The 13,447-nt window shown below is 53.0% G+C and overlaps 2 protein-coding genes across 2 annotated transcripts in view; one reads left to right on the forward strand and one right to left on the reverse strand.

Annotated features, from left to right (window-relative positions):
- The first annotated feature begins 2,016 nt into the window (after nucleotides 1-2,016).
- On the forward strand, nucleotides 2,017-3,570 carry LOC102036559 (ubiquinol-cytochrome-c reductase complex assembly factor 2). Its single transcript, XM_005431684.1, is given in 3 exon segments — nucleotides 2,017-2,202; nucleotides 2,636-2,705; nucleotides 3,392-3,570. Coding segments are annotated over 3 exon segments (351 nt in total). The 3' UTR covers nucleotides 3,487-3,570.
- Nucleotides 3,571-4,506: 936 nt separating this feature from the next.
- The window catches only part of ITPR3 (inositol 1,4,5-trisphosphate receptor type 3), a 39,718-nt gene continuing 30,777 nt past the window's right edge, over nucleotides 4,507-13,447 (reverse strand). The window contains exons 47-59 of the mRNA XM_005428909.2: nucleotides 13,261-13,347; nucleotides 12,572-12,682; nucleotides 11,968-12,160; nucleotides 11,087-11,212; nucleotides 10,477-10,649; nucleotides 9,259-9,423; nucleotides 8,579-8,771; nucleotides 8,132-8,227; nucleotides 7,654-7,778; nucleotides 7,284-7,449; nucleotides 6,280-6,440; nucleotides 5,669-5,830; nucleotides 4,507-5,389 (exon numbers count right to left, since the gene is read on the reverse strand). Of these exons, the coding sequence (XP_005428966.1) occupies nucleotides 5,321-5,389; nucleotides 5,669-5,830; nucleotides 6,280-6,440; nucleotides 7,284-7,449; nucleotides 7,654-7,778; nucleotides 8,132-8,227; nucleotides 8,579-8,771; nucleotides 9,259-9,423; nucleotides 10,477-10,649; nucleotides 11,087-11,212; nucleotides 11,968-12,160; nucleotides 12,572-12,682; nucleotides 13,261-13,347 (1,827 nt within the window). The 3' untranslated portion in view covers nucleotides 4,507-5,320. The remainder of the gene's footprint in view (nucleotides 5,390-5,668; nucleotides 5,831-6,279; nucleotides 6,441-7,283; nucleotides 7,450-7,653; nucleotides 7,779-8,131; nucleotides 8,228-8,578; nucleotides 8,772-9,258; nucleotides 9,424-10,476; nucleotides 10,650-11,086; nucleotides 11,213-11,967; nucleotides 12,161-12,571; nucleotides 12,683-13,260; nucleotides 13,348-13,447) is intronic.

Raw genomic sequence — 13,447 nt, forward strand, 5'->3', positions numbered from 1 at the left:
GGGGGCCGGACGGGCGGCACCGCCGCGGCGCCGGCCTGGCGGGGCGCGGGGAGCGGCCCGACGCGGGCTCTGAGGGGGCTCTGAGGGGCCGGGGCGGAGCGCGGGGTTCGGGGCTCACACGCGGCTCTGCCCCGGGGCTCCCCGGGCTGTAGGAGGCTGTGCTTGGGCCTTCATGGAATGTTAGAGCTGGGAGGGAACGGGAACTCCAGAGGTGATGGAGTTCTGCTGCTCCCGGCTGCTCCCGGGCCGGGCTCGGCAGAATTTGGGACACACATCCCGGGAAAGCTTTGGAATGCCGGCCACGGGCTTGTGCCTCCACGGGGCACACTGTGCCCGGGACACCTGGGCTGTACCTGGGACAAATGATTGGTAGCCAGGACACTGGGTTTGTACCTGGGACCACCTGGTTTGTGCCCGGGACACTGGGCTTGTGCCTAGGACACCTGGTTTGTACTCAGGATAAATGGTTTGTGCCTAGGACACCTGGTTTATACCCAGGACAATTTGTACCCAGGACACCTAGTGCGTGCCCAGGACAATTTCTGACCAGGACAATTTGCACCCAGGACACCTGGTCCGTGCCCAGGACAGTTTGTGCCCAGGACAGTTTGTACCCAGGACACCTGGTTGGTGTCCTGGACAAATGGTTTATACTCAGCACCCCTGGTTCATACCCAGGACAGCTGTTTTATCCTCAGCATAACTGGTTTATACCCAGTTCTTGCACCTTTTACCCCATGTTCTTTGGAGAACTCCATTTCTGTGGTTATGGGAGTGGGGTACAGAGCTTTGGGAATTTTTCAGCCATGCTGGGATCCAGTTAATTCCTGTGATGTCCTTACCTCGAGGGTGGGACGATGAGATGCTGCAGCACTGCCTGACACTGATGGAATGCAGCAGTTGTACAATTGAATTCCGCCTCCAGCTGTAATTCTGTTGGAGTTTAGGCTTTGCTGCTGAAATAAGTTAGGGAATCTGCTGCCTGACTTGGCTGCAGACCTTCCCAGGCACGGAGGTGTTGCTGCAGAATGCAAATGTGCCCTTTCTTAGCATAAAAACATTGTTCCAGAGATGCACTTTAGACCTCAAGGGGCCATTAGAGGCTCCTGATCCTGTACTGGTGACCAGAATAGCCTGCAGCAGGCATTTTGGGAAGGGTTTTATTGCTTTTCCATATGCTCAGGACAGCTTAATGTGTTGCACCAGTTGGCTCCAAGATCCCAAAGCTGCCACTGATCCTGGAAGTCTGAATTGATGCCTGCAGCAGTGGTGGCAATTTGTGTGTGGAGAGGCTGAATGTGCTGGCAGGAGGAGCTTCTAAGAGGGGAACTAGAGCCACAGGGCTTCTTTAGCCATCTGATGGAATGAGATTTGCTGGATTTCCAGGGGAGGGATGCTGTTTGTGCCTCCCTTTTAGTGGCTGGATCCTCTGGAGCCTTGGGGATCACCTGCAGGGGGATCTGGCTGTCCCTGTATCCTCTCTCCTGCAGAGACCTTTTCCTTACTCTTCCTCCTTCATCCTGACACCTTTTGTGTTATTTTTACTCTTGTTTTAACCATTCATGGACCAACATTGAGTTCTGGGGTGAGCTGGGCTCATTGTACCACAATAAAAACCCAACAGGGAAAACATTGTAGACTGGGAAGGCAGCTGAGCAGGGGCTGTGCCAGGCAGAGACATCGGGGTGAGCCAGATCTTCCAGCTGAAATAGAAATCCAGTTACCCTTCAAGCTGTTCCTTGTCATTTGTGCTGATTTCCCTAATCAATTACAGGTTATTTTTAGCCCCTTGTCCTGGGTGATTCCCTACAATGAGGCAGGTGACAGCAGTGGCCTCGCAGCAGGAGGGGCACAGATTTCACAGCACCAGCCAATAACATCCTCTGGAGCTGTGCATTCACTGTCAGGTCTTGTTGGGGCAGAGTTTCAGATCCATTCTGGAAATCCCAGGTGTTGTTATTCCTGCAGGCCGAGCTGGTGGGAGATGGAGGGGAAAAACCTGGAGCAGGACAGCAGATGGATGGTATCCAGCAGTGCACTGGGAGTTCTGATTGTCCCTTGGAACGAGGAGGGTTTTTGTTGTGGAGGTGCAAAACCAGACTTGTGTGACACTTGTGTCCCCTGCAGATCCCTGACCCCGAGGCCTGTGACCAAATGTACGAGAGCTTGGTCAAGATCCACACCAACTTCTACAAAAACAAGGTGAGAGCTGAGGCACTGGCCTCTGCCCCTCTCTTTGGTGGGGAGCCACCACCTGCTCCAGCATTGCTGGGAATGGCAGCATTGCTGGGAATGGCAGCATTGCTGGGGATGGCAGCATTGCTGGGGATGGCAGCATTGCTGGGGATGGCAGCACTGCTGGGGATGGCAGCACTGCTGGGGATGGCAGCACTGCTGGGGATGGCAGCATTGCTGGGAATGCCTGAGGGACAACTGAGGGCTGGATGCAGGTGTCCCTGTGGTCACCCAGGGCAGCTGCTGGGTGAGCAGGGCAGGCCTGGTTCTTGGTGTGGATGAACAGAATCCCAGCTGAAAACGCTCTCAGGCTGTGCCAGCTGGTGACATTTGTGCCTTTTTCATGCACTACAAGTGACTTCTTTGTCTCTCTCCCTCTTTTTGCCGCTCTCTTGGGAAGTACCCACGCCTGAAGGACACCACCTTCACCGGGGTGACAGTGGAGGATTGCAGGACAATCCTGGCCACAGGTACTGCTGCTGGGCTTGGTCTGAGAGGGCAGGGGAAAGGGACATGCTGGTTTTTGGGGTGCTCCCTTGCATCCCTCCTCAGCCCCTGGGACTGGAGGGCGCCAAGGGGCTGCCTGCAGTTCTGTGGAGGTGTTAGATGAGGAGTAAGTTCAGGAATAGGAGTAACTCAGTATTTTGGGGTGAGGAATCAATTGGATTTTGTACTGTCAACCACAGAGGGTTTGCAAAGGCTCCATGGGGTCAGACAGCAGGATCTGTGTGAAAGGAACACATTTGCTATGTCAGCCCAACACTGAGTTCAGCTTCTCTTTCACCATCTTCCAGTTCCCTTGGTATTCCTTGTGTGTCAGACCCTGGGAAGGAGCTGGTGCCCCACGCAGAAATGCTCTCACCACATCCCTCATGAAGGGCAGAGCTGGGAGCCAGAGCAGCTTTGTTCTGCTCCAGTTCCTGACTTTGATTGCAGTGCGTGGAAACTGAGTATCAGTTGTTGGTGATAAGAGACTCCCTGCATTGATTGGAAGGGAAACCAACCTCGCCTCAGGCCTGGAATGAAAATTCATTAAGAAGAGAAGTCAGGAAAGGAAATTAGATGGAAGGCAGAGCTGTTTTAAGAGGGTTTCATTTCTCTGCTTGCCTGCTTATCTTCTTCTGGCCCCATCTCTGTCTCCCTTCTCCTTTTGCAGACATTCTGAGACAGATGGAAGACAGGAAAAAAGGGACGTGGAAAAGACTGCGGGAAAAGTTCTCTGCCAAGAAACCCGAGGAGGACTTGAAGTGAGGGCCCAGCTCTCAGCTTCTCCACTGTACATATCCCTGAAGCTCTGTGTGTTGCCATGATGAATAAAACCACTTATTCCTCTTAGCAACAGCATTTTTGTTCAGCCCTACCCTTTACATTCTTCATATTTAGTGCCTCCTTTTTTTTCTGCTGGGAATCTGGGGCAGAGCTTAACACATCCATCCATGCTGGAGCAATGAAGGGAAGGGAACTTTGTGGTGTCAAACCTGGCCCTTTGCATCTCAAAAAATGGAACAAGCAGGAGCTGCCCAGAGGGAGGAGGTGCAGCTTTAAATGTTCTTGTGAAGAGAACAGAGAGGATGTGAAAACCTCTCTGTGCTTGTGTTTGTGTGTTAGCCCAGGGACCAGGGAGGGAGAACTTTAATCACCACATTTATTTTCCTTCAGAGAAGACAGAGAGGACGGAGGGTGACTTTGCCATGGTGACAGCAGAGCACGAGTTTAATTGAGATTTTAATCAGCTGCTGCTGCTGGAGGAGCCAGCTCTGTGCAGATTCCCCCCAGCCTGAGGAGAGGGATGTGTGGGTTAGTGCAGAGCTGAGGGTGAAGGCAGGATTAAATGACATGCTGCTAGATGGAGCCATAAACACATTTCAAGTGTTCTGCAACTTCACTGTTATGGGCTTTTTTATTCCTTTTTAGAGCTTTACTGCTTTCATCAGTGTCTGTTCCTGGGCTTGGAGCTGGGGCTGGCTTGGGAAGGATGAGTGTCTGGAGCAGAGCTGTGCCAGGGCTCCACAGCACCAACAGCTGCTCCTTTTTATGGGTTTCAGCAGTGATTTCCTGGCAGGCAGTGAAAGAATTTGAAACTGCAGCAGGCTCTGGTCCAGAGCTCCAGGAACCAAGACTGGTGCTGGTGGTGGCTCTTGATGGCAGCGTCTGGCAGGGGATGTGCAACACCTGGAGCTGGGAGCAGCAGGCTGGGGAGCACCTTGGGTGCCACCCCTGCTTTGGGTTCTGTTCCACAGCCCCATCACACAGAGGGCACAGGGAGGGGACTTTCTTTACCACGTTGAAGTTTTTATTATAACATGATTCTGTATTTAATTTAGTTAAGGCAATTTACACTTCAGATCTTAAGTAACAATGATAACAACTAAAAAAAAACAAAACCAACAAAACAACAAAAAAAAGGTAAAACATGACACCAGACATGAAACTAAAACAGAGGACACCCCTTCACAGTGAACTCCTGTAAACCTGCAGGCTCCTACTACTGCTGCCCAAAGATCCTTGGTCCACAGAAGGCAAAAGACTTTTAGTTCCCACTAGGACAAGCTCAGCTCCTCATCTGGCAAGTTAATTAAATTAAATCCACCTCCTTGAGTTCAGCTGCTCTTTACTGCACCACAGGATGGAGAGAATTCTGTAAATGGAGAGGGGTCAGCGTGGAGCAGGCACAGCAGATAACGAGGGCTGCTTGGCAAATATCCACAGGGACGAGTGGCACTCAGAATAAGTTAAATAGTGCGGCCCTACAGCTACTTACCCCACAGCTGAGGGGGGCTGGAGCACATGGAGATAAAGATACAACCCTCCACAGTTGCAAAATAAAAGAGTTATTGCAATGAGGAATGAAAGTCCTGTATGGTTTATCTTCCTACGAGGGTGTTAGAAAAACACCTGGGCCCAGGTGTGGGCTCCGGCCGGTCCCTGCTCCTGGGATTGCTTACAAGCTCTAAGGGAGATGCTGCCTGGGAAGCCCTTTCCATGTGGTCCATTGTCCCCAGGCAGTGACAATCCACGCCTGGAGCCCAGGGAGAAGCAGCCACAGCTGCCACAGGTGCAGTCCCTCGGTGGCTGGAACTGTGTCTCAGTGGTTCATGGTGTTCTGCACATCCACAAACCCCATCCTCTGCCTGCGCTTCCGCTGCTCCGTCATCTGCAATTCCAACGAGGACATGCTGAGGCAATTCCAGGCCCTCCTGCTCTTGGATGTGCTTCCCAAGTGTCTGACTGTGCTGCTTTGAGCCTCTGCCAGCAAGCTCTGAGCTGGTGAGGCACTTCCCAAACCCACGTGTCCCAAGTGTCCCCAGTTCCCCCAAAAAAGAGCTGCAGGAGCCCTGTGCTTGTCTTTGTGGTCCTTTCTCCCATTCCCTGCCCTCAGTGGCTATTTTGGGAAGGACAGAGGGTTCCTACAGGGGATTTCCCATTTCCATACCTGTTCCTTCAGCTCGTTCAGCTGGGAGGTGAGGTGGGACACGAGCTTCATGGTGGTGTTGAGTTTGTCCTGCAGATTGCGGATCTCGTTCTGCTCCCCTTCCCCTTCATTGCTGACCAGAGACATGGCTCGCATCCGGGGGAACCAGTCCAGGTTCTTGTTCTGGGAATGTGAGCATGGACAAGGGGAGTTGGGTGTGGGGTGAGGGGTCAGAGAGGAGGAGGGAAGATAGAGTTTAACAGGCAGCCTCCCTGTGCTTTGGAATTAAAGAAACTCTTTGCAAAAATCTGCCATTTGTCCATGCATGGTCCATTTCTAGGTTGGTTCATGGGCTCAAGTGCAGAAGTTTTTCTTTCCTTGCTTTCCTTCCCCTCCCTTGCCTAGAAACCCCACTGAAGCCCCACTCCCTGCTTGGTTCAACCCTTCAACCCACAGGACAAACCCTCAAACAGACCACATGGAAAAAAACAGCAAAGAACAAACTCAGGCACTGCACCATTAGCCAATATTTTCCAAAAGGACTTCCCAGAGCTGTTTTTCCTTGGCCAGCCCCTTGTTCCCAGGGCAGGCAGGTTGGGATGGCCAAGGAGCTGCCCTGAGGGCACCTGTACCTTGATCATCTGTGCCACGTAGCTCTCAGGGCCAGTGTAGTCAGTCTTGTTCTTCACCCGCACCAGCACGATGAAGTACAGGTAGTTCCACATGTTGTGCTCATATTTGATGTGCTCCTCAAAGGACACGGTCTTGTTGTCAAACTTGTCCCTTTCCAGCCCTGGGAAAGGCAGGGCAGGGTGGAGAAGGACAGGGAGGAGATGGGGAGAGGAGGAGGTGAGTGAGCAGCTAACTCAGCCCAGTGCATCCCCTCCCAAAGGTGACATTTAAGTGCTTTTAATAATTAGCTGGCATTTAGCACATAAACATCCAAACCAGGGGGCAAAAGCCCAGCTGGAGGTTCAGGAGACTTCTGTTTAAAATCACAGAATCAGAGAATCATGGAATGGTTTGGGTTGGAAGGGATCTTCCACCCCCTTCCACCATCCCAGGCTGCTCCAAGCCCTGTGCAACCTGGCCTTGGACACTTCCAGGGATGAGGCAGCCACAGCTGCTCTGGGCACCCTGTGCCACAGCCCCACCACCCTCACAGGGAACAAATCCTTCCCATGTCCTGCTGGCTCTGCCTCTGCCCTGTAAAATAAACCCAGAGGATCTTTAGATGAAAAAAGCTGAGAGATTTACTGGGGTTTTCTTTTTTTTATGCCTACTGCTGACTGAAAGGATTCCAGAGCATTTTCTCTATTATATTTCTCCAGTAGATTTGCTGCTTTTTTTCCCCCACTGGCCAAGGGAAGGTCTCAGCACTGAGATGCACAGCGACAAGAATCCCACAATGTGGTTTTAGTTTAACACCTCATTAGCAGGGTGAGGAACAACTCTGAGAATTTCCCTCCAGCTGTGCCCTTGTTTAAACCCCTCCCAGTGCAGTGACCCCTCAATGAACAGATTCAAGTTTTGCAGTGATAAATAAAAACCAGAATCCAGCTGAAATTCTTTTCCTTCCCCCAACCTGGGAGGGGAGGAAGAGCTTTGGGGCAATTCCTGTATTCTCAGTGCTCACCACAGATAAAACAGGTGGTCTTCAGGATCTCTTCCTTCTTCTGTTTCTCACTCCTCAGGTCAGCAAAGGTGTCAATAATGACCCCAAAGATGAGGTTGAGGACAATGATAATAACAATGAAGAAGAAGAGGAGGTCGTAGACAACTCGAGCAGGGAACAGGGACTCCTATAATGGATGAGAGGGAGAATTTGGTGTCTTGCACAGCTCTGCTCCAGCCAGCCCCGTGACACAGCTGTGCCTGAGGCACCAGGGAGGAGGAGAACGTGAGAGATGGAGGTGGATGTGTCGCAGCTCCCAGGGAGAGGGGCCAGCAGTGATTGCAGCAGGGTTTGGCAGAGGAAAGAAGTCCCAGGTGCTGTCCCCACTCACGTCCTTGGAGGGTTTCCTCAGGATGTCCCCCACGCCGCCGCCGTTGCGCAGGCCGTGGTTGAGGACGGTGACGATGCACATGAGCAGCGTGTCACAGGCACGTTCCCACTGCTCCGGGTCAGCTTCTGGGGACGACAGCAGGGCAAGGACTCAGAGCACAGCAGAGCACCAGAGCCTGGCAGTGGCGTGGTTCCAGCTGCAGCGGCAGTGACACAGGAGCAGCTGCTGCTGCTGTGATGTCCCAGCCAGCAGCTCCTACAGCAGCCAAATGCTCCTGCAGCTCCCACCTCCTTTCTGATTAAATCAATCCACCCCAACACTTTTTATGCCAGGGTCAGTGCAAAATTCACAGGCCTCTTGCCCAATACGTCCCAGGAAGCAGATTGAGTTTCTGCCTTGGAAAAGCTGGGATTTTCCTCAGCTGGCTGGCAAATCCACGCTGCCACACAGAGCTGGCATTTCCACAGGGCTCTCTTACCTTCCAAGGCAGTGGGTGCAGCAGAACAGCTGATTTTGTCACTGCTGCACGACTCCATGAAGGTCTCCATGTTCTTTTGCATCCCCAAGGGATCATCTGCAAGGAAGAGACCCCAGGGCTGTGAGAGCAGCACTTCTCCCCAGCAAACCACTGCCATGGGCTCCTAGGAATATGCTAACCTTCCTGGGAAAAACTTGCTTCATATTCTCCTGCTTTTTTTAGGCCCTGAAGCTTTTTCCCAGAGTTGACACCCCACAGAGCTGACCCTTCATTGTGCCCCCTTCTCTGCCAGCACTAACCCCAAACCCTGCTCTGTGCAGCACGAGCACAAAGCTGTCCTCTCAGTGAGCCCCAAACCAGTGCTCCCAGTGTAAAACCCCACCCAGCACACCCCGAGATGTGTGTGGAGGGTCCCACAGTGTCCCACGACCCCCAGCACTGCCCAACCTTTGGCTTTGCTGTCCGGCAGCCGGTCCACCTCGAGGATGAAGTCATCCTTCAGGAACAGGAAGCCCACGATGGAGAAGAGGTAGACGAGGATGAGGGCCAGCAGGGCTGTCAGCAGGATGGAGCGCCCGTTCCGTGTCACGCTTTTGATGACATTAAACAAGGTCTCCTCACGGTAGATCAAGTCAAACAGCTGAAAGGACCCAGGAGCAAAGAAATGCTGCGGGGTGCTTCTCTTGATAATGCCTGGCCTATCTATATCCCCTTTTATCCTGAGATCTTGGATCGCTCAGCAGACCTTGACTAACTTTTCTCACAAAGCCTTTAAGTTTCCCAGCTTACTGAAGGGAAGCAGAGAAGAATGGAGTGACTTATACACAGCAGGAGAGCCAAGAATAGGCCACATGTACCCTGGCTCTGCCCTCAGCAGCTCACGTTGCCTCCCAGCTGACCCAGATAAAGCACACAGCAGATTAGAAGGAGAGATACAGCCCAGGACCAGGAGAGACACAGCAATAGATACTGTCAGGAGGCAGAAAGCTCAGCCCATGCAAAGATTAGAGCACAGGGAATTGTTCTCTCCGCTATCAATCAACCCCTGGGAGGTGTCACAGGAACCTTCCCGCTCCTAAAGCAGCAGCCAGGCTGCCTGTGCCCCTAGGCACCTGAATTTATCATACCAGGATGCTGTAGAAGAGCTCGTGCACGAAGAGCCCCAGGACACTGGTCACGATGTAGCCAACATGGTACAGGAATTCCACATCCATGATCATGGCCTTGTAGCCACGGATGAAGGTGCCTCGGTTGCCCACGAAGCTCACCACGAACACGATCTTGTTGGTCAGCTGGGGACAGCCAGAAACGGGAGGGTGTTGAGGGTTTTTTGCAGGACAATGGACATATGCATCATATGCACAAAGCAGCCTTCACAGAGACTGAGTAAGTGTCAGAACTCAGTGCACCCCTCTGGGGGGCTTGGAGACCCTGGCACGCAGCCCAGAACTCCTGCAGGTTTGATTTTGACCCCTGGAGCAAATTACCAGCTTTGTATGAGGACCTGAAAGTCACAGAAGTTTAAATAGCATAATGAAAAAATTATCACAGGGTGAAAAGGTCGATTTTAGGATTTTTGGTATGGGGGTTTTGGGGACAAGATGGAGGAACTTGGGTATGTCCAGTCTTTCTTCTTCTTCTTCTTGGTCTCCATTTTCTGCTGTGATGTTGGCACTTTGGGACTGGTTTAGAATAGAAGCTCACTGTCTAACATAGGTGATAGGTATTGGGAATTAAGTGTAAATATGTTATAAGTAGTTTGTAGTATAAAAGGACAACACCACCTCACGGGCGGTCAGAGTGCCTGTGGCTGCCCTGGTGAGCAGACCTTGGCTGGGCACAAAGAAAATTTTATAGAGAAGAATTAATAAACAACCTCAAGGCCGAAAACTGAAGAGCTCTGACTCGTTCTTTGGACGCGCGGGCTGAAACAGAGACATCCTGCACATCTCGGGGCAGCAATTACCAACTGAACTCTGAGAAGTCACCATGTCCTTGAAGGACACAAAAGGAGAAGAACACGCTCAAAAGCAGACAGTTCAGGATGCAAGGGCAGACAAGAAAACCCCAGCGAGACACATGAAGAATGAAGACTGACTAAAATCAACTGAAATATTAAAATGCGTGCGTAAAAAGGATTTAACCAATCATGTATCAGCTTGAGGCGTGACCAATAGAGAACAGTACAAAAATGGCTTGCTTTTTGTAATAAATTGGCTTCACTTGATCATACTGATCATGGCGTGATGTCCCGTTACTGATCCTCTGCATAGGAGGGAGTGGGGTTGGCTGGGCTGTGGGATTGCAGGGCAGGTTCCTGACGCCCCAGCAGGTGGAGAACTCACATTGAGAGCGCCCAGGATGTTGAGGGTGAGCCCGATGCCCAGGTAGTAGATGGAGCGCAGGATCAGGGCCACCAGCAGCGGCCTCACCCCGTAGCGCTTGGTGAACAGGGCCATGATGGAGAAGCAGATGAGGATCCAGAAGAGCAGCGAGATCAGTGGGGAATCCAGCACTCCTGGCGAGAGGAACACATGGATGCTAAAGGCAGGGGCACTGCTGCTGCCAGGCTGTCCAGCCACACTAATGAGCTCTTTATCAGAAATGATGATGCTGCACTGCAGGGTTTGTGCTGGTTCAGATGGTTTTTGCTGATGCATTTTCTAACATCTTTTGTCCAAGAGCTCAGAACCACTGTAGGTGATGGAGGCTTTGCCTGACAACAGGAATGTATCCCATCACTGCTCCCCACATTGTACAAACAGGGGAAGGGCAGCCCAGGAGAAGAGAGGTTTCCCTGAGAAGGAAGGGGTGGGAGGGCTGGAAGCTGAAATCCTGATTAATCCTTCATCCAGCAGAAAGGATTGGGGTTGTAGGAGCCCAAGTATCTGCCTTTTTCCAGCCCAAGGACCTGCTCCTTCCACCCCGAGGAGCAGCAGATGCTGGGGCACTTACCCATGGAAGTGGCTTCCACGTAGGGGTAGAAGAAAGCAATGATGATGTTGATGAAGACAGCCAGGTTGAAGGAAATGCTTCCCCAGAGTGTCATTCTGCGGGAGAACCAGTACATCAGCGGCATGCCTGGGGGGAGAGGAGGCAACACACAAACCTCAGCCAGCCTCGTGCCAACCGGGTCCTCCTGGAGCCCCTGTGTCACCCCAGACCCTCTGTGCCATCCCAGATCCCTGTGGGCTCTGCAGCTGCTGTCCCCAGACCAACCCAGCCTCCCACCTTCTTCAAACCATTCATGAAGTGTTTTGAAAACGTTCCTGCTCGTCTGCTGGAAGAGGAGCGCACCTTCTAAGTGGCTCTGCTCACATTCCTTGGCTTCCCAGCCCTCTGGAAACCTGCTCCGAGACCCTGGAATCAGCTGGGCTCTGTCCTCCCTCACAGCTCCTACACCACTCCTCAGCTGCATCCCAGTATCCGTAGTGTGACCCTCTACTCAGTTCCTGGGATTTCCAGCCAGGATTTCCACCCTGGAAGCCCCTGAGCAGGTCTGCAGGGGGCAGAGACACAGGTTTTATTTCCCATGTGCAGCTACAAGACCCTGGCTTAGGGGAAGGCAACTGAAAGGGCTTTCCAGGGAAAACACCTCAGCTGGAATCCAAGGGAATGTGAGCAAGGTGCCCCTCAGGCTGTGGAGAAACTGCCCTGAGAGCACAGAGGAGCCCCATTGCTGGATTTTAACCCTCGCTCCCTGCACTGTGCCACGTTTGTGGTGCTCTGCAGAGCTCTGCAGCCCAGCCATGCCATGCCCAGCCCTTTCCCTGCAGGAATGTCCCCAGATTCCCAGCGGGGCAGCCCAGGGGAGGGAGGCTCTGCCTCGCTCTTACTGCGCAGCTTCTTCTGCCACTCCATCTCGTTGTGCAGGAAGGAGGACTGGTCGAAGAAGTCGCTGACTTTGCTGCCCTGCTCGTCCTGCTCCGTGGTGGTGAAGAGCCTGTACTTGGTCTCCTTGGTGAGGAACTCACAGATCCCAGGCACAGGGAAGATGATCTGCTCCATGCTCCGGTCCAGCCGCACGATCTGCAGGATGCACAGCCCTCAGATCCTGCCCTGCTGGGGTTTTTTCCTCCTTCCCACATCCAGCTGTGCCTTCCCCCTCCTCCCTCCTGCTCCACAGGGTCCAAATATTGTCAGCCCCTCATTTAAAAGTTTCCAAACTGCCCCAGGCAGAGGGAGCCCTGGCTGGGGTAAGTGGGACTGTGGGAATGGGGGATCCATGCCAAGGATGAGGCTGCTGGATCAGCTGCATCCCACTGCTGCTGGGAGACAAGGGCAGGGTCCAGGGGGCTGCTCATCCCTCAGCTCCTGGAGTTAATGCTCCTGCCTGCATGGGCGTGGGAAGAGGGGGCAGCTCCTGGTGCAAAATGATCAGACATGAGGCATCTGGAGCCAGGTGGGATTCATGGAAAGCTGACAGCCAGGAGGTCTTGCCTCGATTTGGGACGTGTGCTTCTCATAATAAGCCAGTGGATCCTCCTCTTCCTCCTGCACTGGGGCTGTGGACTTGAGCATCTGCGAGAGCTGCTTGTTGTTAAGGCTGAGCTGGATGGGGAGAGGGAAAGGGAGAGGATGAGGATCCAGCCAGAGGCTGGATCTGACTGTTCCCACAACGTGCCTCAACATCTCCCACAGCTGATGAGGTTTTCAGGGAAAGGCAAATGAATTAAAGCTTCTGTGAGGGGTGCGAGTGCTCCCCGCGGTGACAGACAATCGATTCCCTGCAATAATTACATCCAAGTGCTGCTAATCCACAAATTACAAACCAGCGCTCACAAAACCCCCGGGGAAATCACATTCATGCTGAATCTTGTCGGGATCTGAGGTACCTGGGCAAGGAACAGCAGCAAAGGACTTGGCTCTTCCTTTCTGAAGGGAAATGGGGAAGTGGGTAAGGGCAGGACCCCCCCAGGGCCACCAGCCTGTGTCACCCCACAGCAGGGCACACGCACCTTTGGGCTCCTACCTCTGGCTAAAAGGGCATTTGGGTGTTTCTCCCTCTTTAATCCCCTGGGGAACATCAAAATCCATCAAATCCTGAACAACAAAGCCCAGGTGGGCTCTGCAAGGGCTTTTTACAGCCTCGGATCAGGGCGGATTGCGGGGGCCGTGCCTCTCCATACCATGGATGAGATTCCTTCCTCCTCCTCCTCCTGGATTCGCTTCACTGGCTTCAGGAGCTGCTGCAGAGACTGGTTGTGTCGGGAGAGCTGGGAGGGGGACAGGGGTGGTGACAGTGAGCACAGCACGGCAGGCAGCCACCAGCACACACGGCAGGGGGACACGGGGGCCAAGGTGGGCCGCGCGGCA

Source organism: Geospiza fortis, unplaced genomic scaffold, assembly GCF_000277835.1.
Source record: "Geospiza fortis unplaced genomic scaffold, GeoFor_1.0 scaffold14, whole genome shotgun sequence".
Taxonomy (NCBI): domain Eukaryota; kingdom Metazoa; phylum Chordata; class Aves; order Passeriformes; family Thraupidae; genus Geospiza; species Geospiza fortis.